Consider the following 27,461-nt stretch of genomic DNA (forward strand, 5'->3'; position numbering starts at 1 on the left):
AGAAACATTTCTTTTACCCCACCCCCCAAAAGTTCCTTCATGCAGTCAGTCCCTTCTCCCCACCCCTGCCCTTATTTATTTTTTAAAGCCACTCAGTTCTCCTCTGAGAAGCCAGGGTGCCACTCTGAAGAACAGGAATTAGAGACCAGTGGAGAGGCTATTCACTGCCAGATATGTCCTGGGGGGCCAGAGAGGAAAAGAATGGAAAAGGGGAACCAGGGCTCAGACTGAGTTCTTCAGAAGTATCTCTGGGTTGTCTCTAGAAAAGTGTTAAGTGACTCATTAAGCTACATGGCTCATTCCCCTAGCTGAAGGCAGATTCTGCCAATCCAAGCACAATTATTAATAAAGATGCCCATTTCTTGAGCCCGTTATATTAAGATATGGAAGCTTGCTCTCATGATCTTTAAGAGGAATGAAACCTTAGGTCGCATACCTCTTTGAGCCTATTTTGTCATTTACAAGATGGACTTCCTCCCAGAGGTGAAATGGGGCATGCCTGGCACGTAATAGACACTCGGATATTTACTGCATGAATGCATCTGGCAACTGGTAAAGCTCTTGGCCAAGTAATTATTTTTAATCCCCACCATGTGGTTTCTGATATTGAAGGAAGGTAGTTATACATCCTTTCTTTGCAAATTTAGGAGCTACTCATGTCAAATTTAAACATTCTCATGTCTAAAAAACTTGTCTGACCCCTTCTTCCACACAGGTGACCCTCTCCCCAGCAACTTCTCCCCAAGCCATTCAGCGGCCAGCCACTAGCCTGCCCATCCTTCACACCCTGATGGCCCTCCCCTACTCCCTTGGGACCCCTCCCCAAGCACATCACAGCTCCTCCCTCCCTTTGAGACAAGCCTGAGAAGGCAGCTGCCCTAGTGACTTTCCTTGCTTCCTCCCGCCCATTCAGATCCTCCCTTCAGCATCTCAGTGAGTTTACATCTGGCATCTAAATTGAATGCTCAGTGAGTCCCAGCAGGACATAAGAACAGTTCAGCATGAGGGGGCTTTATGATGACTACAAGGCAAGCTCAGTTGTTCCCTCCCCAAACTGAAGGCTCTCACCTCCACCTTCTCCCTCTCCTCCAGCTATCTAAACTCTCTCTCAGGTTTCACATTAATATGCTCTAATACCCCCGGCCCCAAATCACATGCTGACCTACCTTTCTGGGACGCAGCAGGCATTGTAAATGCAGTTCTCTCAGGACAGAAAGTGTGCAGGTCAGCTCTGTGGAGCTGTTCAGGGTGTCTTCTGAGACACTGAGTCTAAGGATGAAGACTTCCTTATGAACAGAGCCCCTTCCTGTCGTATCCAATAGCGTCCTGCCACACTGCTACAGCCAGTATTCTTAAATCTACCTGTCTTCCAGAAACAACGTGGATTTATTAGTCTGGAAGCAATATTTGTGGAAGAATGGTAGTTTCCAAAAGGCATGGGTTTTATTTCTATACTTGCATAACCATTCTCTTAAGTGCCCCAGAGACAGCTGGCTCCAAGCATTTTTATTTACCAATAACAAGTCATTACAACTCACATTTCTGAAGTTCTTGCCATTGTTCAAGAGCACCATTCCATCTGATCCTTACACAAATCCCATGAGGCAGGAAGGATAGGTATTAGTCCTACCCTTGCAGACTAGGAAGAAAAGGAAGACTCAGAGGCATTAAATGACTTGCCTAAGGTCTCACAGCCTGGAAGCAGCAGAGCTGGGACTAGACAATTCTAATGAATCCTCAGCGCCTTTTAGCGGAGTCACCTCTCAAGCTTCAGTCAAATCTCAAGCCATTACCAGGTGACTACTTGTCTTCACCCAGGGTGGATGAACTATCAAACCTGCAAAGGAATACATTTTAAACACACTTAAATATAAAGCTAAAATAATCATACTGTGTGCCACACACAGATTATTTTCATTAAAAAGTGCTGGTCATGACCCACTAAATTTGTTTCGTGATTCACTAATGAGGATTTCATGATTCACTAAAGGGTTGTGACCCACAGTTTGACAAATTATTGTTCTAGAACACTCAGATCACAAGGGGTCACTTATTTAGTCAGCTCTTCTGAGAAGCTTGGATTTTTAAAAACATCTCTACTTGTTTCCCCTTTGCTTCTAAATAAATTCTATAAGTTTGCACATATTATTTAAGGAAGAGGCATAAAAAGGTTTCTCTAGCACAATATTAATACTTCACCTAGAGCCATTTCTTGCCCTGGAGTAGACATCAGGTATTTCCCACCTGTCTTTGGAGAACTTCCCATCTGCTTCCTCCTTCCCTCCCCAGCAGGGGCAGCCCCAGGATCTAGAGTGACTCAAGATGGACAATCAGGTGCTGGGGACTTTTACTGGAGTTGCTGGGTATTTTCTTTTCTCTGGAATGAGCTGGAATTCCAGGCTGGGGGAATTTCAGCCTCTAGGTGTAGAACGGTAGCCTGAGAATACCCATATGCTGGAAAGCAGAGCTGAAACTTGGAGACAGTCTCAGGTATTATACATTAGGCATCCCTTGGCTCCAGTACATTTACTGGACTTAGGTCAAAGTCTCTTTTGTTGCACAAACCTAATTAACCTGGTTTCTGTCACTACAAAAGAATCTTGACTAATATAGCCATAAAAATATTGATAAAATATTGAATAGCAAATATTTAAGAGGCTTCTAAATTTTAGCAATGTCAATTATATGATGAAAACAAAATCATTCCGTTGTCACATTAATTTTGAAAGAACCTATCAGCAAACAGCCCTCCAGGGCATCCACAGAGGCATCATTTACGTCCTCAGGCTGGGAAAGGGACGGCACTGGCTTAGCCAGGACAGACCCTGCACCACAGACAAGGCACAGCTCTCATTCATTACCTCCATGTGTGACCTCCTTACTTTTTCACTCTTGTAAAACGAAGATAGTATGACCTGCTCCACAGTGTGATGAAGATGTATATAAAGTTACCTGCGACCATAAATGATCCCTAAAATAAACAATGGATGCAATTTCTCTTCTGACTTTCCTTTCTGAGCTTCTCTTTGTTCATGTACATTAAAAAAGGCGACTGGTCCGGGTGCCTTCCGGTTCTTAATAAACTGCAACGGGACTCTTTGAAAACCTTGCTAAAAACGGAACAGGAGACACTGAACCAAGTGCTTTAGGTACACGAACCATAAACATCGATCAGACTGTGGTTTCAGCGGAGCTTCTTATAGGCCTAAAGTGAAGAGTATAATTTATATACACCAATTAAATTCTGCTTTGAAACAGACTTGCTTGGAGCTCTGTAAAATGTGGAACATGAGTTTTATGAGACTCACAAGCTTTGTGCCCATGTCTGTGCACTGTCTGATATTATGGGAGGTGTTTTCATTTTGTCTTGTTCCAACACTGCATTTCCTGGACTGCCTCTGCCCTCCCCTCTCCAGCATCTCCCATGGTGCCTTCTCTTCTGACACCAGCCTCATTCCTCCTGCTCTGTGCTTTACATCGAGTCAACAGAAACCACAGGTTTCAGTCCGAGAATTTAATAGAACATACTTAACCGTGGAAAGTGTTCAGCCTTTGATACCCTAACTGGAAAGGAGCCTGCTCCACTGGCAGTTAGGTCCGGCTTTAATAATTCAGCGGCTCAGTCCTGCATACTGATGCGACATTTATTGAGGGATTTTATGTGCTGCTGGTTGCTTCTGTCACTCCAACTGTGACTTGCTGTTACAGTGGATGAAAGTACAGCCAGTCCTGTATCTACACAGGTACATATCATATATGCAAAGCCTGCTCCTTGGCTGGAGCTTGGGAACATCTGCCACATTTGCTGCCTGGATCCTCACAGCAGAACAGCATGACTGCAGCTAAACTGCCTGGGTTCAAATCCCAGCTCTGCCACTTGCCAGCTATGTGACTTTGGACAAATAATCAGTTCTCTGTCTGCAAGTGGGGATAATGACAGTAACCACTTGACAGGGTTATTATGGAAATTAGTTAATAAACACAAAACATGTAGAACAGTTCCTAGCACAAAGTACTCAGTACTTGCTGGTCAATATCAAGGCTCAGGGACCAGAGGACACAGACCAATCTCAGAGTTGATTACCAGCTTCTAAGTGGATTTTGGTCATGTTATTGCTGGCATTTCCCAGGACCAATGGCTGCAGATGTCTCATTTGTCTGGTGCGTGAAATTATATTAAATATAAGCAACTGCCACCTAAGACATATATCTTAATAGCTGATAGAAATTCAATACGAAATTGTACAGTTTGTAGTACTCTCTCTTGCATATTGCTTGAAATAAGTGGGCTACTAAACTCGGAAAACTTGTCAAAGATTTTATAATAAGATCTGACCTAGGCATAATATGGAGTTAGCACCATATTCATTTGAAAAGTCACATCATACTGCACTGATTCCTGTTAAGGATAACTTCTACCAAGGAATCTGGGAAAATGAAGCTCAATCTGCATGTGCTGTGGTACAGCAAAGCGTGCACTCTAGGCAGCAGAACCCAGTCTTGGTTCCACTAGTTATTGTGGGAACTTACATTATTTAACTCCTTCAAATCTTAGTTCCCTCAACTATAAAATAGGGCTAATAATGGTACGTTCTTCAGAAGACTGATGTGAGGATTAAGTGTAAGCACTGAAACACAGGAAGTGAAATACAGGAAGAACTCAGGAAACATTAGCTGTTACTGTTACCTGGAAAAATACAGCCTCCCAAATCAGTGAACTTTAGAGTTGATTAAAAATAGGCAGCTTTTCTAAGGAGTATGTCGATAATTAAAACATCCCATCTCCCTCCCTTACCCCAAGACACAGTCCATTCTTCCCTTCAAACGAGAATCCATGAGAATGGAGGGGACAAGAAATCTTCCCGCCAAAATGGGAGGTGAGTTCCTTTAAGTCATCATGTGTCAGGGTAGACAGTTATCTACCTCAACATTTGTTTAGGTCTCTTTGAGGCTCAAGCACTCAGCATGTTCTGTTGAAATTTATCATCGAGCAGTAGAAATGCTTGTTTTGTGTTCCCACACATTCTTGATTATTCTTAGGGCATTACTTTATTTCCCAGAAAGCACATGGTAGCGACCCTACCTACACTGGCCTGGCTCAGCCCTGCCATCCCTGAGCCCATGCTCACCTGGGCAAGGGGCACAGGACTGCTGTCAGGGGTTGGGCCTGGACACCTCCTGAGTGCAAACTCCTTGACCACTGACTTCCCCTCATGTGACCTCAAGGTTACCTATCGAGCCCATTCTACAGAATTCATGTCTTCCTTTCCGGAATGGCCCCCCGGTCCCCACTGGGTATAGAGGACTACTGCTCCAAATGTGTGTGTTTGGTGGCGCAGGGCCCATTTGTGCTAAGAGCAAGCATTTAGAAACTTTCACAGCAATTTGACAGTGTTGTGACAGCCAACACCTGATTTTGTATTCTAAAAAAGTATCCACAAGGGACTGGGGTAAAAAACGGCCCATCTCCTCACATAGTCTACCATACTGCCTGGGAGCTGAGGCCACCTGGCAGTTAAGGGAAGAGGCGTTGGATGCTGTCTGACCTGGGTTCAGATACTGGTAAAGAGCACTTTCTAGCAGCATGACCTTGGATAAGCACTTTACCTTTTTGAGCCCAAGTTTCCTTATAGGAAAAATAAGGATAACCCTAAGGAACTAACAGTTATGGTAGCAATTACATGTACTATTCTCATTTTGTGCAGGCATAACTCTAAGCACTTTACACATACTAATTCACCAGAAATTCTCTGCAAAGGGTATTATTAACACCACGTTCATTTTATAGCTGGGGGGACCAAGGCACAGAGAAATAAATGGTCTCGGCTACACAGCCAGTGAATAGCAGAGCTGGGATTCAAACCCTGGCTTTGACTCCAGCTCTGAGCTCTGACCCACCTTGCCAACGCGCTTCCCTGTGCTGTTACGTGGATCAGATGAGCAGTGTACCCACGTGACCCCAACATGGTCATCACCTTGCCTGGCTGGGTTCTGCTCCAGAGCCAACTGCTTGCAGCTATCAGGATGCCCTGACTGCCAGGCTTGCCCAGCACTAACCCCCAACTGGGTTCCACCATTACTGGTAGAACCACAGGTTCTTTGCCATGGTCCTTTGGACACCCAGATCAAACCCCTGGGCACCTGCTCTGGGCAGACCCTACCAGCACAATGTCAGCTTTTACCACCAGCCCCCAGGCCCTCCCCACTTCCTTCCATGGCAGTTGGGCTGACCTGATGTAGGGCTTGAATGTTTTTGTATGCAGAGGGTAGGGTCAGAAAAGGCTTAAGCCTTAGTTTTTTATCTGTGAAATGAACTGGTTCATATACTGACTGCCATGTGAGTTGTATTTAACTCATGCTAGTTTTGAGCTGGGAGCCTCATAAAGCAAAACCCTGCAGTTGGTTTGTGAAAATCTTGTTATTATTGCAATTAATATTGACAATTTAATTCTAAAAATGTGGATTGCATTGCATGTAACTGACACAGAAAACAAAAAATAACAAATTTCTCATTAAATTAGAAAGGATGGTTTTGTCTTTGAAGTTTTTATTCTATTTTCATAATAAAACACTGGTCCCAAGGAAAAAAAAATTTTTTCTAGTGTGGCAGTCAATGTGTTAAATTAATTTAGTGGCTTTTCAACTTTTGTTTTAAGCAAAAGACTTAACCACCGCCCCCCCCACAATAATATCCCAACATGTAAAATAGATAAAGCAGCTTCCAGCTTCTTGCTGGAAGGCAGAGGCGGCCCTGCATCCCTGCCTTCCTGCCTCCTCCTCCATCACACACACCCCCAACTCAAGGTGCTTAAGGTACCTGTGGAAAATCCTGGGCCTCTGAGGAACAGTTTGAGACTATTTAAAAAAATCTTTCAAAACTACCATTCAACTCCCTCCTAAAGTATAAGATAAAGAGGCTGGTAACGGACTGGAAATCAGCCTCATGCAGAAGGAGACAGGGTCTAAAGCACCTTGCGGAGAGCCCGATGCACACAAAGTATAAAGATACTGGTAGTTCTGACCCCAGCCAGCTGTGTGACCTTGGGGACATCTGAACTTTTCTGGGCTTTCGTTTCCTCACTTGTGAATCGAAGGTACCAAATTAAGTCACCTTTTAGGATTTCTTCTAAGTAAAATACTGGCGTGCTTTTTATGATTCTGTGAGCTGTCTTCTCTGGGAATTTCTGGTAATAAAAGAGACATGCATTTACCCTGGGGAATGGGTGAGGAGACAGCAGTGGTGGGGTCCAGTGGGACCTATCTGCAAGCAGTGAGGCAGCCAGCAGGGTGGAGAGAGGGAGAAAGCCTCATGAAGCTAAGGCTGAAAGCCACGGAAAGCTACAGAGTGACCAAAGTCAAGACAACTCGCTGTATCTGAAGTAGCTCACCAGCCTCCGCGACAGATCCCAGGGACAACTGCAGACTACGGTCCAGCAACCCCAGGAGACACACTCAGAATGCTAAAGGGGTGTGGGTGAAAAAACAAATGATTGCATTCTTCCTTGGAAAAGTTCTGGTTGAATGAAGGGCACCTTTACAGATGAAAAGTGAGAGCACAACACACATGAGGCTTCAATTCAGAACACCGTGAGATTCTACTCCCTGTGAGGATGATTTTACATCTATATACAGGTTGAGCATCCCTAACCCCAAAATTCAAAATCTGAAAGGCTCCAAACTCTGGAACTTTTTGAGAGCTGACATGTTGCTGCAAGTGGGAAATTTCACACCTGATCTCTCGTGACAGGTTGTAGTCAAAACTTTGTTTCATGAACAAAATTAAAAATATTGTATAGTCACCTTCAGGCTATGTGTATTATGAAACAAACGAATTTTGTGTTAGACTTAGGTCTCATCCTCAAGATATCTTATGTATATGCGAATATTCCAAAATCTGCAAAAATCCAAAATCTGAAACATTTCTGGGTCCAAGCATTTCAGATAAGGGATACTCAAGCCGTATAAATTTTTAACATTGTGAAGTTTAATAGTTTTCTTTCCAAAGCATATAAAAGTGAATTAAGAAAAAACCTTTTCTAAAGTGAGAATGTTAATAATGACCATTAAAAGTATAACCAACATCCAGGTTCATAAGAGCAACCTTTGCAAAGAGTTTTATAGGGGTACGAATAAGACTTTCGGGAAGTGAACATCCAGTACAAGTAACGAGAACATTCAATGCTTGGGCTCAATGTCTTACATTTACATTTCACAGTGCTTTAAGATTCTCAGGAGGGCACCCACATGTTCCCATGTGTATCTGGTGCTTTGACATAAGGAATGTTCCATATCCATGGCCGATCTGGGGGAAAAACACATTATATAATATTTATTAGAACAGGATCACAGAAAATTCACTCACCTGATGGGATAAAAGCACTTGTGTGCTTTATTTTCCAAATTATGAAGAATGTTTTCTTTAACCAACCCCAGATGATGTCCCCCTTTAGACAATGGCTTTTACTAAAGGTTCCCGTGAGGCTACAGGGGTGAGTGAACATGGGGAAACAGGCAAGCAAAGACCAGGGGCAAATCATGGTGCTGCCAGTTACTAGCTGTTACACTGGAAGTACCTTCAACGGGAGCCTCAGTTTCCCTATCTGTACCTATGTCATGGCGCCGTCATGAGCATTAAGTGGGATAAATCCATGTAGCAAGCAGACAAGACATAGCATTTGTCACACATTAAAGGCCCAACAAAGGGCAGCTATTCCTTTCTTTTTTTTTTAAGATGGGGTCTCGCTATGTTGCCCAGGCTAGTCTCCAGCTCTTGAGCTCAAGTGATCCTCCCTCTTCAGCCTCCCAAATAGCTGGGACTACAGACATGTGCCAATACACATGGCTTATTTCTTTCTGCTTTTAGGAAGCTGAAGAAAGCAATAATAATAGTGGCACAGTCAAGGGCCACAGTTCTGCTCTTAGGTGGTGCCACGTCCATGAAATGTCTTTGTTCTGTGGTTAGAGGTTGCTAATGGATGAGACATGAACATCTCTGTATAACTGACTGCAGACCAGTGTTGAAGACAGCAACATGCCTGGGTGTGGCACAGTGGAAAGAGCACTGAGGACCTATGTTCAAATGCTGTCTCCACTCCTCTCCCCACCCTAGGGAAGGCATTTGGGTTCTGGCCACAGGTTCCTCTTCTGTGAAATGGGAATTACGTCACCAACTGTCAGGGATTACCACGAAGCATAAATGAGAGAACATCTGTGAAAGCTGCCGGCATGTTGTAGGTACTCAATAAATGTGAACTTTCCTTCCTTCCTTTTAATTGATCACTACACATTGCTACTGCTAGAGTCAAACCATCTCAAAAGAACAGTAATAATGTGGGTAGGCTATAAATATATCACAAGGATTAAAAATAAATCCCCATATTATTGTCTTGGTAAGTATTACAGACACAGGAGCTTTGAAGGGTTGGAGTGCTTATTGTAAACTGCTACTTAGCGGGTATAAGATGGACCGCCCAAGTAATGGCAGTGTCTCTGAGCTGCAAACTCGCCTTGGGGAAGCCTCTCCCTTTCTTCTGAACAGAGGCAGATGGTAACTCAGAGGAGGGCGTGGGCAAACAATGGTATCTGCTGCTCTCTCCTCCCAGCCTCACTGTGTTAAATAATTTCAGAGCAATCATGCAGACAGGAGCACCCAGCAAGGTATGCAGAAGGGAATACCAAAGATGGCAACAAAAGATCAGAACAATCTTTGCTTGTCTTTGGCCTTGGGATGGTTTGAAAGCATGAAACCAAACCCTTTTTTGTTAAACAAGCTTGTTAGTGCAAACCTGGGCCTGTGTTACACAGGCTTCCTAAGAGGCTGAGGGAAGGGCAGGGCTGATAAACTGCTCCCCTCTGCCCCACTGCCGCTCATTGGTTTTAATGATGTCCTTGCTCTCTTCCACTGGAAACACCACCTATGTTCCTGGGCTTCTCCTTTATTTTTCCATCTTTTCCTGTATATCGTTCTGCTGGGTAACATCAGTTCTGCTGCATTCCCAAGGCCGAGGACACCCTGGTTCTTGCTATATGAGTAGCTATTAGAGATACTCTTCAGCAATGCAGAATTTCTGATGCAAGCATTTACCAATCAGCTGGTAACTTCAAGATCACCACTGTATTTACTCCTCTCCCTCAAAATTCGGCCATAATGACTAAGCAAGGACCTGGTAACCATCCTGTTGGCAAATCTCCTGCAACTGCTTTATAAATGAGCATGATGTCTGCATCTGTGCTGGATGAAAGGCCCACCGCCACCTGGGGGGAAGACTGAAAAATGGCCACAGGGAGGAAAAAAGCTGGTTGTGATACTGTTTTTCTTTTTTTTCCCCTCTTTCTTATTATGACTGGAAATCAGCATTAATACTCAGTGGCTTAGAGGAAAACCTGTTTTAAGCAATCCCCCTAAATCATCCCATGACAGAACAACTTGCCTTGTAATATATTCATGCATGTATTCAAAATATTAGAGAGCCGGGTAGATGCCAGGGACTCTGCTGGGTGTTATGGATAGAGAGGGATAAGCGAGACACAAAAGCCTCACAGAGCTTCTAGCCCGGTGGGGAAAACAGGGAAGCAGGCATGCCATGGAGGTGGAATTCTGACCTTTACCATGTCTGCGTAGCAGGCCCCTAACCTGGCTGATGTGAGAATCACTGGGGACCCTGCTAGAGTACGTTTTCTTAGGACCATGCCCAGACAGCCTGTTTCAGTAGGTTTGGGCTGGAGTGTGACAATATGCATTTTTATCAGATTCCAAAGTGATGTTGATGCAGAGTTTGGGATCCCAGGCTAAAGGGGATGGGAAGCTATCTTTTTTCTGGAATATAGTGGAAGGATTTAAAACAGGAGAAGAACATGACCAGATTTCTACGGTAGCACCATAGAGGATGAATTCCAGTGGGAGGAGACCACCACTGGAGATCAGCAAGCAGCGTGGTCTACGTGAGAAACCGGGGGGCCTACGTTAAGGCCATGGCTAGAAAGCTGGAAATGATGCCTGTGGAGTTTTGATCTCTTTACGTACAGTATCCCTTTCCCATCTCTTCCTGTGGTCAGACCGCGTGCATCTTCCACCTCTTTGTTAATTCCAGAACTTAGCCCTCCATAGGGAAGTAGTACATTGTAATAGAAAAGGGGGTATGGATGCAGGAGACAGACTGCCTGTGGGGCCTTGACCAAGATAACCAGAGTGCGCTAGGTTCCGTATCTGGAAATTGGGGGTTGTACTACAGTACTTGTATCAGGGCGTTGTGAGGATACAATGAATTAACTCATATCAAATGCTCATATTGATTCCTGGCCCATAAAAAGTACTTACTGAATGCTAGCTATTATAGTTACCACCACCCTCACTCACAGGGCACGACAACCATCATTATCCCAAGTACTATGTAGGTCCTAAGAGGTTTTTTAAACAAATAAATGCAAGTAAAATACAAAATCCTGTTCTATTTAGCCAGGTAATAAGATCTTTCCTTCAACCCTCTAATAAATGGCCACGGGTTAAGGGCTTGACTCTGCTCTCACCTGCAGGCCCAAATACCCATAGATGTTTCCCGCTGTCTTTTCTAGAGGGAAACTTGATATACCACCCTCCAGAAGCCACTGTCTGTCACCCGAGCAATCACCTTGGAAAGCTCTGAAATACTTTATACTGGCTTACCAACTTAGCAGAAATGCAATCATTTATAATTGCAGTATCAGTGTTATCCAAAACCCACTAACACTGTTCTCTGTGAAGAACTTCAAATAATAATCTGAACAGAACAATTTATTAATAACTAGTGGAAGAATTCAGCTTGCTGAAGATCAAGTACTTATTTATTTCAAGGGAATCCAATAAATGACTTGTTTTTACGTTGATAATTCTAGATTTCCTTAAGCTTCCTGATTACAAAGTAATTTTAAAAGCTGAGCGATTAGTTACTTTTAGCCTGTTTGCACTATGAAACAAAAATAGATTTTATTAAAGGAGATGGTCAAATTCATTCTAAAATATGTTTTTGGCTGCCTCATTTAAAAAAATACTCATTTCTAAAGGTCTTTCGAAAACAGGTCCTTAAAAATAAAATATACCAACAATTTTAAGCAACTTACCTTTTTTGCATTTTATTAAGAAAGGATAATTCAATCAACTTTGCATTTCCCTTAGAAAAATACTTTATGAATCTGGACTCTAGCAATAATTCTAACAGGTCTAGACTAAAGTTCATTCTGCTACTATCTGAATGCAATGAACTATTTTTAAAATTAACAAAACAATGAGAATGGTGAGACCATTTAGGAACCAATGGTTTTAAAGGATTATATACATTATATATGTGCTAACTCTATATCATGCATATTTCAAGTGCCAAGCAGGTTTTAAGGACCTCTTCTACAAAACAATTACACTTGCGGCTTATTAGCTTAGTTGCAGCTACTCAAAATTTATATATCATACCTGCTAAAGAGTATATACAATCTGGCACACACCAACTTAACCAATCAAAGTTAACATCACCAGTAATCGGGCAGATCAATATCATGTGCCTCCTGATATGATGCACCAGGAAAACACATTACTTCTTTGATATTCTTGGCAAAAGTACATAACCTGGATCTAACAGGAAGAAAGAGTGGACAAACCCAATGTAGAATCTTCCTCACAGTTTACAAAATAACTGGCCTATGCTCTGCAAAGTAATGTCATGAAACACAAACAAAAAATTGTAGCTGAGTCTTAGTTTTTACCTTATTTGGTCATTTTCTTGGTTTCAAGCTATCTAGCAGTCTTTTGCATTGATCCCTAACTTTGATCACAGCAGTATACACCTTTGCTAAACTTTTTGTATAGTCTTCTGATTTTAAAAAACACTGAACAAGATCTTTTATGTGTTACAATGGTTTGAAAAATCACTTTTTAAAATGAAGTGCTTTGGATATGTTCTTAACCACTCACTTTTCTAAATCTTGGTAAAATGCCTTTCTGTAGTCCACACGGCTGCCCTGAATGTTGGCTATATGTGAAGTGATAATGTCTGAATTACTGGCATTATTTTACATGCCATTGAAGCAGTGTGGAAGATAAAACAGTAATAACATAAAATGCTCCAGTCTCTCTTATATGTATCTTTCAAAGGAAATGCCTAAAAACCAAAAAATTCATTTAAACATTGGAAAGCATTCTGCTTACTAGCCAAATAAAAGATTTATCATTCCATGGTCTAAGATGCTACCCAGTTGTAAACTTTTAAGTTCTTGGGAATGCTTTTTCTACTGGAATGGAAGGGACCTCAGGACATTTTTAAGGCTCTTCTCTCTCTTCCATTCTTGCTTTGATAGTCCTTTGAAGATCAGGACTAAAGGGAGGGGTAGAATCCAACCAGGGTTCAGGGCTGGGGTAGGGAGTGCAGGGTCCAAGGCCAGGCCCTAGCAGATAAAGCCTATGGCAATCACAGTCAGCCCCTATTTCTATGATGTTTATTCAGCAGAACTTGGGTTAAAAACAGAAAACAAAACAAGAAAGAAAAAGAACCAGAAGAACAGAGAAAGGGAGAAAAAACAAAAGTGTAGCACAAAGCCAAAAGGGAGAAGGGGGTATGGATATCAAGGTCACAGGCAGGTTTAGGGAGTGACCTGCACAAGTCTTAGACTTGTAAAATCATCAGCTCACCAAGGGAAAGGGGAGGGAATTCACACTAATTCATTTCTATTATGTGCCAAGAACTGAACCAGGCATTTTAATAAAAGCAATTACGATAAAAGAAGCTAACATTTATCGACTGCTAACTGAGCTAAACACTGTGCTGTGTACTTCATAGATATTATCTCAGTTAATCTTTTCAACAACCCTATGAGGTGGGTATTCTTGTTTTCTTCATTTTGCAGATAGAGACATTAAGGCCTAGAGAAAGTAATTAAACTGCCCAAGGCTACTTAGAGTAAGTTGTGGAGCTGGCACATAAACAAGGCCTGGTTTCAAAGCAGGGTTCTCTTTTCTTTTCTCTGTTTTTTTGGTGGTGAGTACGATGGTGACAGGTTCCTTAAAATTCTGATAAAACCTTGCTAGTGAAAAAGGGATATGCACGAATATACAACAAATTTAGAGGACTCAACAGAGAGGCATCAAGGACTTCCATACTTAGGGAAGAAGAATGCCTTCTGTAACTTATCAGCAACATAACTGATTAGAGGAATACAAAGTCACCTGCAAGAGGCAGGATGGCCAGTGGACAGCAAGAGATAGGATTAATTTTGTTAGATGTGTCAACACAATCTAAGGAATGGGTCTGTCAGAAGGGGGAGGTTTGGCTCACCATGAAAGCTGAAAAGGGTGAGTGAGCGTAGGAAAATTGCTAGAGCCTACCCAGCATTGTCTAGGGAACTGGGGGACCCACTGGGCAAGGCTGACCCTGTTAAGGAATTGGAGATTTTGGAGTGTTAATGGAGTGATGTCATTAAAAATTTCTAATCAAAAAACAAATGTTCTCTGTTCAGATTTAGCACTGGCTCAGAAACCTGTAGATTATAATCTGGCTACTCAGGTAGGCCCATACCTTCCAGGGGAGAATATATTGGTTATGGTGGTATGAGCATTTGCCATTTTAAATTATTAAGTGTATCCTGATTATACAATCTCATTCTATGCAAGTATGGTGTGGACCCACCTCAAAGACAGCTGTTCTTGGGGTTGCTAAAAGTGGCTAACAGCCTGTAAGGCTGGGTCACACCCAGTGTAATGGAAGTGTACCTAAGCCAGTCAGCTTCCCTCAGAGGACATCTGGACTTACTCCTATTAACTTTCTATTGTGAAAAATACTTGGTCACTGCCCGTAAGGTCATTGTCAAGCACAGCAGTTTTCAAAGTGTGGCCTGGAGACCTCCCATTTGGAGAGGGTGATCTGTTGAGTCAAAACTATTTTTAATACTCAGCAAGCCATTTGTTTTCACTTCCGTTTCCACACAGGTGTGAGGAAGCTATGTGACATGTGATATCACAACAGAGAGCAGCTATGAGAATGCAGGTGTCTTCTTTTAAGCTACACAATAAAGAGGCATGCAAAAACTTAAATCACTTTCCTTGCTAATTTCTTCTTTTTGGAGATAGTCATAAAAAGTATGTTACAATGGGTTTATTACTGTTAAATTTCTTGGTTGTAATTTCTAATACAGACGGTCCCTGACTTAACAATTTTTTGATTTTACAGTGGTGTGAAAGCCACATGCATTCAGTAGAAACCATATTTCAGTAATTTAATAAATTATATGAGATATTCAACACTTTATTATAAAATAGTCCTTTGGGTTAGATGATTTTGCCCAAGTATAGACTCACTTAAGTATTCTGAGCACTTAAGGTAGGCTAGGCTAAGCTATGATGTTTTGTAGGTTAGGTGTATTAAGTGTATTTTTGACTTATGATGGATTTATCAGGATATAGTCCCATGATAAGTTGAGGAGCATCTGTATAGTAACTATGAGAGTGCTAAGGGGTTCCAAGACCAACCAGTTTGAGAACTGTGGCCCCAGAAAGGGTGACAAAGGGGCCTCTGAAAACCTAATCTTCCAGAGGGTTCCATGAACCAGGCTCCCACTGAAACCAATGGCTTTCTTCTGGGCTGTTTATTTCTACTACTATGGTATTACCCACCCACAGTTTTCCTTCATCTGTGTCTCACCTTTACTTCCATACAGTTCTGGAGGGAGATCATATGGCACAGGAAAGGTGGCCATCGGCTCCTGGTTGCTGGAGAAGAATTTCTGTTTCACTTTGAAACTGTCTAGGCCCTGCAGATACACAAAGGGAATCTATAATTACATTCCATTTTCTGAAAAAAAAAAACCCGGAAGATTCTAAGAAGTAATCATATCTTTATGGTATAACAAAATTCAAGTTATTTCAGAGCTATTTTTAATTTTCACAGGCAAATATATTTATATGCCCCCCAGATTATTTTGTTTTCTAAAAATAAGACAGCTTTAATTTTCAAGAATTAAATTATAGCAAAGTCTGCAAAAGTTTAACAAAGGATATAAAGAAACAAGAGAAACCAATTTGGATATGATAGCCCATTTCTACCATACACTATGTACAGTCTGCAGGGAGTTTGTAAAACTGTATAAAAATACCTCAAAATACTTCCAATATTGCTATAGTAACAGGCTGTCTGGAGTAAAAAGAAATAAAAGTTGCTCTCACGTATAATGAAAGTGCTCCCATATAATGTGACAGAAGTATAAAAATGAGAATTCTTCAAGACCTATTCCAAGAAGTCCTGAACAGAGTATTAATTTTAGATCTTCATCAGGGTGGAGTTGAGGTTCTGTATCTGGGCTGACAACACACTGCCATTTCCTTCTACCACACGGCCAACCACAGTGCAGGTGCTCAGTGCCTGGCTGCTGTCCCCCCACTGTGCTGCCACACACCGATCATCTCTGGCCCCTCCCTGGATTATCCTGGCATTCTGCTTGTTAGTCTGTCATTCCTTCTGTCCACCCGTCCAATCACATGTCCACTCTTCGTATCCTAAATACCCACATATCAAACAGTGCTAATGACTTAGGAACCCCTAAAAACAACAAGGACTAAGGCCCTTAGTCTCTGTGACCATGTACCCTACTAAGAGGAGGCTAACTTTAGTACCTAGCAAAGTCCTGGTGCATAGGGGTTCAAGAAATATTGAGCGATAGAAATGGGGTTAAAGTGCCTTCCCTGCTTACTTTATAGGCTTCTGCATAAGAGCAAATGAAACAAACCGTGTGAAAGTGTTTTGTGCATGTTAAGACCTATAGGAGAGTATGGGGTCACAGCACTGATGAAGAAAGTGATCACTAATACAAAGAAAGGCAGGAGGTGACAGATGCCTGGGACAAGTTCCAGACAAAAATAGAAAAAATGACCTTCCAGTGCAGGATAAGGAAAAGCTTTGGAGAGAATATTTTAGCTGGGCCTTGATAAATTGGTATAATTTTGATAAGCAGATGGTAGGGAAGAACTTCAGGAAGAGAGAGCAGCACAAAGGCAGAGTTGGTACGGCACAGGGCAGGCACACCCAGGGATGGCAAGTCCACTAATGCAGTTGTCCCCAACCTTTTTGGCACCAGGGACTGGTTTCATGGAAGACAATTTTTCCACGGACCAGGGGTGGGGGTTGGGAGGCTGGGGAGGAGGAGCAGAGCTCAGGTGGTGATGGGAACAGCTGTAAATACAGATGAAGCCTCACTCACCTCCTGCTGTGCAGCCTGGTTCCTAAGTTTCGTGGAAGGCAATTTTTCCATGCGATGTTGGGGGGGCAGTGCGGGGCAGCGTGGAGCTCAGGCAGTGATGTGCGGCCTGGTACACTGAGAGTGGGGGACCATAGCACTAATGCAGAGGAGGGATGGGGAAGACACAGAGGGCAGCCGGGCCAGCTCCTCAGCACATGCAGCACTGGTATCCCTCCCTCACATCCTACCTTTGACACATTCTGGATCTGAAGAAACTCATAATAATCTCTCACTTTTATAGATTGCTTACTTGCTATGTGACTCTAGCATGTTACTTAACCTTTCTGGGCCTTGGTTTTCTCATCTATTAAATGACGATAATTACACCTAATTCATAGGGCTGTTGCGAGGCTAGGTAAGTTATTTAGAACAATGACTAGCCCATGGTAAGTATTCCAGGAAACAAACCAGTACAACCATAAATATATTCAGGGTGTTCTCTCTGACGCTGAGGAGGAGGAGGAAACATATTTGGAGATTAAACAGTTGCCCAAGGCCATACAGCTATTAAAAGTGGTAAGGCTGGAAATTGAACCCTGCTTTTCTGATTCTTAGTCCTAGGTTCCTTCTGCCAAGCAAACAAATGGTCTCACATTCACCACCAGGAGCCAGGACAAAGGAAGAGTTCCTTGAAAATTTAAGAGTCAATATTAATACTAAGGCAAACCAAGTCAGGATGAGCCAAACTCTGGAAACCCCGGCATTTGGATATTTCTAAAAATAAAGAGGCCAGAGTTTGGGAAGTGATGCCAATTTAATGATTATTAAATACTTTTATGGAGCTTCAGGTAAAAAATGACCTCCTTCTTTAGCTCCTAGCTTAATCCTGATATTTTCAAATGCATCATGGCAATGGGTTATGGTTCTTTATGGCCTGGACCCAGATCTGACACACTACATGCCTTATTCCATGGCTCCATTCTGTGGTGTCTGACCTCAGATATAGGAAGGTTTGAGCCATCCTGTCTGACAGGAACCAATATGCTTTTTTTATTGAATGCCATTTCTGATCCAAATTCTAGGGTATTATAAAAAAAGTACCACTTTTCTCTTCAATCTAGATGTCAAATAATTTGAGGTTGTCTTCTAATTATCATCATTTATATATAACAGTGGTATCACTTGGAATTTCACAAAACAGAGGAAGGCACCCTCCCAGGCACAGATACATAAACGACAGTTAAAACAATACATTTATAAGGCACCAGGTGAGAGGGTGGACATCTATCACACACGAGAAATTGCTGGCTTTTCCCTTCATCAGCTTTGGGAGTGACAGAACTGCTTATCATTGTGATGATTTAGCTTTAGCAGCTCAGCTCAATCATAGAGAACAAGCAGCATGCTCCAATTTCAGTTAGATAGCTGCAACTAAACAAATAAATTACATCTTTAAGTAGCAACCTCAAGTGGTAAAACCCTATACAAGGCATCAGGTTTTCCTGGGTAAAACAGTGATAGCGCTGAACTTGCCAGAAGGAGTACACTTAATCAAAGATGAGCCAATTGACAAAGAAGTGAATTTCAGGAAGGTGGTGGCATGTTCTTCCTGCAAGGCAGTGCACAATCATCTACTGAAGTGTTTCCAGATTGGGACTTAGGAAGAGCTTCGTGGAGAAGTGTAAACCTAACAGGGCTTTAAAGGATGAGTTTTTGATAAACAAAGGGCTGTTTGAGTGTGGTAGAGTACAGTTCAGAAGGGAAAAAAGACCACAACATTACGCAAGTGACATCAAGATTTTAATTCAAAGCTCACAGAGTTATCATCAGCCTCTGCTTTCAACCTTCTGTGGAACTGTGTGGTTTATATGCTGTTGCTGCTACTGCTAGTATCAACCCTTACCAAGCACTTGCTAAGCACCAGGCACTCTTTTCAACACTTTACAGGTCATAACTCAATTCTCACGCGATTCTGTGAGTTGGCTACTACACCATCCCCATTATACAGCTGAGAATAACGGGGCCAACTCTAACACAGCTTGTAAGCAGGGTCCCAAATCTGGTCTGTCTCACTTCAAAGTCCATTTTCTTTCTGTCAGTTTGGCTCCTATAGATCTGAGGTCCCTCAATTTTCAAACTGTGTATTCTGGGAGAGTCCCTTTTCATGGTTCTTGGGATCTCTCCAGTATGTTCTCCCATATTCTGTCTCTTCCCAAGTTATTTCGGAGTCTCTGAGGCAAAGAGCAGCAGCCCAGGATCACACTAGTAAGGGGCAGTGGCTGCCACAGCCTACGCACAGTATGCTAACTAGTACTTGTGGGAGATGAAGCCCAGCGGTGTGAGCGGAGAGGACGGGAAAGGAGGCTGGGAGGCATGCTGTTCCAGCTCGCAGCAGACCTTGATGTCACACAAAGGAATCTGGACATTGTCTCATGGGCCAAGGAGAGCCCCTGAAGGTTTAAGGGCAGAGGAACACAGACCCTGACATGTGGGGGAAACACAACTCCAGAAGCAGAGTAGTAGCCGAGATGGGGAAAGAGAGTCAGTTAATCCAGGGCAGGGAGATGACTGCAGGAGCAGGCAGTGAAATTCTTGCCAGGGCAGATGAGATTGGACAGGTGAGAGGAAGGAACAGAATGCTAGGGTTGTGGCTTTGTTAGTTGGATGGGAGAACATTAGGCGTTACCAAGAAAGGCCATATGAAACAGTGTTCCCCAGCTGTGGCCTCCTGGGAAACCCTGGGAGCCCACAACTGATGGGCTGGGCCAAGGCAGGGGGCAGAGGTAGTGCAGGGAGGGAGGAGAAGGAGAGGGTTAAGGTGGTGGCTCTTGTCAATTTTTTTAGTTCTTTCAACCAAACCCATAAGAGAGCATATACCTTTGGCATATGCCATTTTTGACAACAAAAAGACAATAAAATAGTTTAACCAGGATAGAGAAAGTAGAGACTTGACTTTTTGGAGATTCGATTGAAGCACTTTTGATTCTGACCATGGAAAAGAGGGAACCCCTACGCAGGAGCAAGTGAAGCTGGGGCTCAGAGGAGACTGAGATGTGTCTAATCACAGGGCCACTTGGGCTACCTTCATCTGGAAGGAAACAGTACTGAATGTTGTTCCAGGCTTCTCAGATGGTTACATGCATTATTCCCAGTGGTAGGAGGCGTTTTAACCACAATGCGTTAGGCAGGCTCAAGCCCAGGGCCTACTCAGCATCTGACAAAGTATGTGCTCAATAAACACCAAAAGGAATGAAGTGCAAAGAGAAATACTTGTAATCCCCTGACAGACACACAGATGCCTTAGGGTCTGGAACATAGCTACTGTTATTTAAAATCCTCAGATCTTTCCTATATTGAGATTTTCTGAACCTTAATGAGTTAGTCTGATTTAAAAGTTAAATACACTGAAAGTAAAGGGACAACCCAGAAAACATTATAATTGGTAAGTTGATACTAGACTTCCAAGAATAGAGTCTTTGATTTAAATCAACACACTTATTAGGCATGTTAGTACAAACCAAACATCACTAAGTGCTGGGCACACAAAGTCAAATGTACCTTTACATTAATCTCCAAAGCTCTTCAAAATGTTCTTAATCAAAGGGAAAGCTATTGACAACTTGTTCTAATTGCAAGTTAATTTGATCTCAAAAGGATCTATTTCTGGATTCATTCATTTAATTGGAACAAGTAGTGCCAGGGACTCAAGAGCCTCCAGAGGTTTCAAATGGCATCTTTACTATGAATGGGAAATGCTGGCTCTCCAGCCACTGTAGTTTTTAGGCCACAGGAGAGTCATGTCACATGGCCACTTGGCTGCTGAGTGACAGGTCCTAATCATGGCTGCGGGGAAGCAGAGAACTGCAGTGTCCCTTCTAGGTGAGGATTCTGCAGTGTTCGACACTGTGCTGTTCTGGACGCTAAACCCGACTGTTTGCAACAACGGCCTCCAGTCAGCATTCTGGAACACGGTGAATGACATGGTCCACTGGTGAAGGACAAAAGTGGCAACTCCAGTTGCTGATAACTCAGAAGGGTGTTATGGACACAGAGTTCTGCCCAAGCAGCACAAAGGTGGGCTGATCTCAAGGAACTGAATTCTGGATGATGTCCAGTCAGAGGATGACTACAAAATTTTTTTATTAAGTAAGTCTATTTGGCAAATATGTAACTAAAAACATTAAAAGGCATGTCTTGCTAGTACTGATGAGGGAAACCTAAAAAAAGAAATAACACTAGTCCTCATTTATTGACAAACTGCATTGTCAGTAAATATTTTAAGATTACAATTAATACCTTTATTAAATGATATATAGGGACTGGCATTTTTTAAGTACAATAGGTTCCCTAAGGGTGTATTTTAATTTCAACAAGACAGCCACAGATGGGCTACTCCATGCTGTAAGTTGCTTACAACATGATTTATGAACACATTTAAGTACCTACCTACTACACACAACAGCCACTGGACCAAATGCACACTCCACAGACACTGTTTTGCACATTTCCCTTCACACTGTTTAGCAGGCCCAATGTGTGCTCTAGGAACTTAAAGGAAACAACATCAACTAACATTTACTAAAAGCCTCCCACATGACCCAGGGGAAAGCAGCTCAATGTCATGAGGGAGACACACAAATCAACGGTGGTCACGATACAGTGGGAAATGTCTTGAGCCCCAGGTTCTAGAAAGTTGTAGGGGGCAGTGGGGTGCCTAGAGTGAAGTGCAGTAGGTGGAGGCGGGGATGTAAAGGTGCCATTCCCAATGCAGGTTAGGGCTGGCTAGCAGGGAGGACCTGGCCCACAGGAAGAACTGTGAGTTCTACATGGCTGGAACACAAAGTACCAGGCATGAAGATCAAGGGTGAGGCCTGGGTAGTCAGGAGTCAGCTCACAAAGGATGCCATGCCAAGGAGCCTGCATTCTACCTTACAGGATTTGAAGCATGAGGGTAATGTAACCAGATTTGTGTTCTGCAAAGACCATTTTGGCAGCAGGCTGAGGGACACCATGAGGCGGTGAGGTGGGAGCTATCATAGCAAGAGTTGACATGCCCTGCATGTAGTGGTTGCAGGGATGGCCAGAGGGGACAGATTACCAAGTAGCATTAAGGAATCAGAAATGACAAGACTTGGCTGCTACACAGATATGGGGATGAAAGAGTTATCAAAGATGATTTCTGCACTTGAACTAGGGCAGTGGGGCAAATGGTAATAGTAATTAACAATCAGATTTTTAAAATAGTGTGGTCCAAATGATGATTTTGATATTTGCAATGTATCCTCAAGTACCTTTTGAATAATGTAAATTATAATCACAATTTAAGAATTATACAAGATTCAAATTCTCTGAAAACTGGCAGCTTCCTGCTATCCGAGTGGGACCAAGGGCAACCCTAATCTCCTTCATGTCGGGATTCCAACCTCTCATGGCCCATGCCCCACACCCTGTTCCCATTTTGGGCACATGGAACTGTTTGTTCTTTCCCAGATGTAACATGTACTGTTATCTCTGTCTGGAAGCCTCAACTCTCCTGATAGTGGGTTAAGCCTGTGCTCATTTCCCAGATTGAATGTCACCTCAAGGAAGCCTTTCCCAAGTTCCCCAGGCAGATAACATGCTCCTTCTTTTCTCAGAGCCCTTATATTTTAAAGGCCCCATATCCCTAGTTCTTGTCACATATTGTAATAACTTGTGTCTGTTCCCTCAAGTTATCCATGAATTTTGCAAGAATGAAGATTCCATCTCATCCTTCATCCTATCCCCAGCAGGAGGCACAGGGTGCTTATGGAACTGAACCGAGCATCCAGGAAACCAATCCCAGGCCACTGGCATGTTTGGTTACCAGCCTGGGATATACTTTTAGGAGGGGAACACCGAGTTGTTCTGCTGGGCAGCCTCTCCTTCACAAGCTAAGCATCACATTCCTGTGCTGATATAAACTCAGCAAAATGACAAATTACCTCATGGCATAGATCCTTGGGTAGTCTTCAAAGTCAAAACCGTAAATGCTAATTCTGTGAAGGCCAAGTAAAGGTCTACTACTTTTCCAGAAGCTTCACGTAACAGTAAACAACGCAGATGTTGTGAAACAGTTGCTTAAAGACAAAATCTCCTATAATGCAAAAACCTGACAACGCTTCTCTGAATGGCCCAGCACCGGAGCCACAGAGCCACGCCAGTGGCAGCAAGCAGCCCAGAAAGGAGGTCACCGCTGAGGCCCCCAGGAGCGGGCCTCCTCCCTCCCTCCCAAGCCTCAGCTGTTCAATAATTCCTCTCATGCCACGACATTCCCCCCAGCATCTTTTCAATAAACTTTCTCCTTTTGTGGGCTCAAGTTGGTTTCTATAGAACACAACCAAAAGAACACGAATGCCCCCTTTAGTCCTCTGGGTTCTGCTCACTCAGGCTAGACACCTCCCTTATATCTTAGCACTCAGCTCACACCTAGGATGTCTCTTGTCTTATTATTCACATATAAGGGTCCCTATCTGACTTCTGCATCCACCTTGCCCTATTTGACTATTAGCTCCTGGGAAGGGCAAGGTCAAAACACTTCTGCATATTGTCCACAATACCTACTTACAGCACCTTGCCAAAAGTCATTTATGATTCACTGGAGGACACGGACAACCCAAATGGGAAAATGGCTGATGGCAAGAAAAGTGCAGTTTGTGGGTCCTCATCAGTGTTGTGCAGGAAACATGCTGAAAAGCACTGTTTCAAGCTCTGTAATCCCGAGACATGCCAACAAACTGACTGTTGGAGAATCTGTTACCATCTTAGTATGTTAATTACATATCACCCTAATTAGGGCCCAGCTCTTGAATCTGTTGGTATAGCACAGAAGGGGTGGAATCTGTTTCTTACATTCTTACCTGCTGATCTTTTAAAATCATGGAATCTCTGTTCTACCAAGAACGTGCTATAGTGGGGCTCCTTTCTTATTCCAAAAGTATAAAAATAAGAGCCCAGTATAAAGTCAATTCAGGGATTCTAATGATTATTGTAGTTTTTTTTTTTCTGTATTGGCCTTTTGTAATGTACAGTCAGAGAAAGAATATCTGAAAAATTAGTAGCTTAGAGGTCTAGAGGACCTGGAAGGGCAACATATTTCTTTCCTATTACCATTTTCATGGTCAGAGATGAGGTTAGAATAGTCACAAAAGACTAGATTTTTGCAAATGCTGATAACAAAAGCTAAATGAGAGTGACATGGAATTTATTCCATTACTTAAGTTATTATTGAGAGATAATTCCGGCCTCAGTTTGAAGCCATAGTTGCTATAATCACACCAAATTACTGAATGCTGCTATCTCAGTGTTGTGACTTCACTGGTTCCCAGGAGCTGTGACATAGCTGAAAGATCACGGGAGGGATCAGTGAGAAGACTGAGGTTTGGGGGCTGGATCTCCCCTCTGGCTATGAAACCCCATCTACAAGACAGGGTAAGCATCTACCATACAGGGCTGTAGAACCTTGTCTATAAGACAGGGCAATCATCTACCTTATAGGGCTGTGGAAGTTGAAATCCTTAGCTGCAAGCAACATGTACATCTGCTTTGTTTTTACTCTGTAGGAGATAGACAAAACATGCTGAAATCTTATGATACCACCTTCAAACGAGGCCAGTACATGGTTTTGTAGTGAAATTCTTAGATGAAAAGGAAAAGAACTGATAAAGACTGGAAGGGGAGGAGAGAAAAAGGAAAAAAAGAGCTCTTCACCTGAGCATGGTGTGAGAAGAGAACAGTGGACAACGTCAGGGGCCTGGGAGGGAAGGTACTCTCCAGCATGCCTGAAGACCAAATTCCCACATGTCCAGATTTCAGTCTAGGGACAAGCACACAGCACCCCTTAGCTAAATCTTCTGGTCCAGTCAAAGTGGTTCATGATAGAGCTGTGTCACATGTGTTTATCATAAATTCAACTATAGCAAGCAGTAAAAAAGCAAAAGGGGAAAATAGCATTAGCCAGCTCATCATGCGGGCAATTCTGAGCATGTGTCCAGAGTGAGTGTGAGGAGGTGGGATGGGAGATCTTGGGGCCTCTCTGCCTCGCACAGGGGGAATATCTCTCTGGCCCAAGTGTCGTTCTCCTGTTTAGAGAAACAGAGGGTTTGTACAACCTAGTCCCTACAAGCAAGCCAGCCACTTCATCTGGAGTGTTTGGCTGCAGAAACCTCAAGCTGTTCCAAAGCTGGGAGACATGCTGGCTGTGCTGGACATCCCAAGAGACAGTTTGCAACATGGTGCCTTTCCAGAGGGCTCACTGGGCAAGAAGCACATGTCCTTTGTGATCCCCTGAACTCCAGCTGATGATGCGAGCTTCTCTGCTTCCAGCTTATGCTCCTGCCAGTTCCTTTCTAGGTGCAATGCCATTCCCACCTCTCTACACGCACCCTAAATCCTAGGCATCCTTCAAATACCCCCACCAAGCTCTCCTGCTTCCTAACTGTATCCTCCAATCAATCAATCACCCCTCCTAAAATGTCTTGTGCTTGGCAGGGCCATTCCTTTGGTGACTTGTTTGTTACTAAACACCTTGTGATAAATCTTCACATCGTAGTTCACTGTATTTACCTAAATACTGTTAACTTCACCCGAAGCACTATTGTCAGTTTCTAATTAAGCACATGCCTTGAGAGCAGGTATCCAGCTGTACCTAGATTAGTGAGTGTTCAGTAAGTTCATGAGCACAGACTCATGGTTAAGAGCACAGGCCCTGGGTTAAGAATCCTGACTCTGTTACCCGCTGACCTTGGTCAGGCCATTGCAATCAAAGGAAGAGAACCCAATTCATTTCACAGGTGACTAACTGGGCAGATGAAAGAGGAACTTACAAATGCTGAAGGGAGGAAAAGGACTCCAAGCTCGTAGGAGCGGATCATGAGCTGGGCACCATTCTTCTCTAACGCTCCCCAGGCGGCTTTGGACAGATTTGCGCTGCAGAGACAAGGATGCAGAAAGGTCTGACTCAGTGAGGCATCTCAGTGCGGGTCAAACTTGCACAGCTGCGAGAGCATTGGTCAAAAAAATATATTGTCGCAATCACGTTTATTCAGTTTCTAGCAGAGCTATGGCATTTTTGAAAAGGGAACTTAAATCCTGCTGTACTATAATCCTTGAGACTTATCTAATTGCTAATTTGGGATAGCTTTACCCTCATCTGTATATTCTTGGCGGCAGCTACTAAAATAATTATCTTTTTGTAGGGTTTTTCTGTTTAAAACTCTTTTCCTTTTCATGACCTTAGTATAGCCAGGATTTCTGGTTTTATTGTTTATAAAAGTAGCATTTAAGGAAAAAACTATGTTAATATTACCTTACACAGTAATATCTTAAACTTCATATTTCCTTTTTCTTTTTTTTTTTGGCCAGTTAGTGGTAATTTCTACTTTCAACCTAAAGAAAACAGTTCTGAGGGCACTAGATTGGCATTTGTATCTGGAAAGAAATGATGCATTTAGAATGTTTTATATGTTCAAAGAGTTGTGGCTAAAAAATTATATGGTGCAGCTGGAGGAAGGAAACTCGGAACTGCCCACACGGGAGGTGACAAGACACACAGCAGGATGCTCAGGAGTGGAGATGACTAAGTATGGAGGTGAGGGCTTTACAGACTCTTTTACAGCAAATGCGGCAGAGAACTCTCTTCTAGTGATTGATTAACATAAACCCTCTATAAACTTTCTTTCCAATTAGGCTCATCCAAACTCTATTTCATTTTTAAAACATACAGTAAGGGTGGGAGGGGGGTGTGGAATGAGAAATTATCTACTGGGTAATTAAGTGGGGGAGGGTTACACAAAAAGCCCAGACTTCACTATGCAATACATCCATATAACAAATCTGCACACATACCCCATAATTCTATAAAAATAATAAAAACAAAGTGGTAAAACCTCAGCTATTCAGAACCCTTAAAGCCTGACTTTGTCAATGACCGAGTATTTTAAGATTCATTCATTGATGCATCAAGTATTTTCCTGAGCTATATATGCTGGAATTGTCTGTTGGAATGGGAGCGTCAAACAAAAACATTTACCAGTAAGATGAAAAGAATGATCTCTGTTAAGGGTTCTATGAAAACAGAAGGAAGAACGTGGAGATCAGAGTTAAGGAAAACTCTTGAAGTGATTCAGCTCATGTAAAAAAAAAAAAAAAAAAAAAAAAAAAAAAGAAAAGAATGATCTCTGTTAAGGGTTCTATGAAAACAGAAGAAAGAATGTGGAGATCAGAGTTAAGGAAAACTCTTGAAGTGATTCAGC

At 42.7% G+C, this 27,461-nt stretch overlaps 1 protein-coding gene across 1 annotated transcript in view; it reads right to left on the reverse strand.

The window, feature by feature from the left end:
* Window positions 1–8,016: 8,016 nt before the first annotated feature.
* TDP1 (tyrosyl-DNA phosphodiesterase 1) overlaps window positions 8,017–27,461 on the reverse strand; it is a 93,963-nt gene continuing 74,518 nt past the window's right edge. Inside the window, exons 14-16 of the mRNA XM_012640404.1 lie at window positions 26,034–26,136; window positions 15,660–15,768; window positions 8,017–8,302 (exon numbers count right to left, since the gene is read on the reverse strand). Coding sequence (XP_012495858.1) covers window positions 8,229–8,302; window positions 15,660–15,768; window positions 26,034–26,136 — 286 coding nt within the window. The 3' untranslated portion in view covers window positions 8,017–8,228. The remainder of the gene's footprint in view (window positions 8,303–15,659; window positions 15,769–26,033; window positions 26,137–27,461) is intronic.

Source organism: Propithecus coquereli, unplaced genomic scaffold, assembly GCF_000956105.1.
Source record: "Propithecus coquereli isolate 6110/MARCELLA unplaced genomic scaffold, Pcoq_1.0 Scaffold152, whole genome shotgun sequence".
Classification (NCBI taxonomy): Eukaryota; Metazoa; Chordata; class Mammalia; order Primates; family Indriidae; genus Propithecus; species Propithecus coquereli.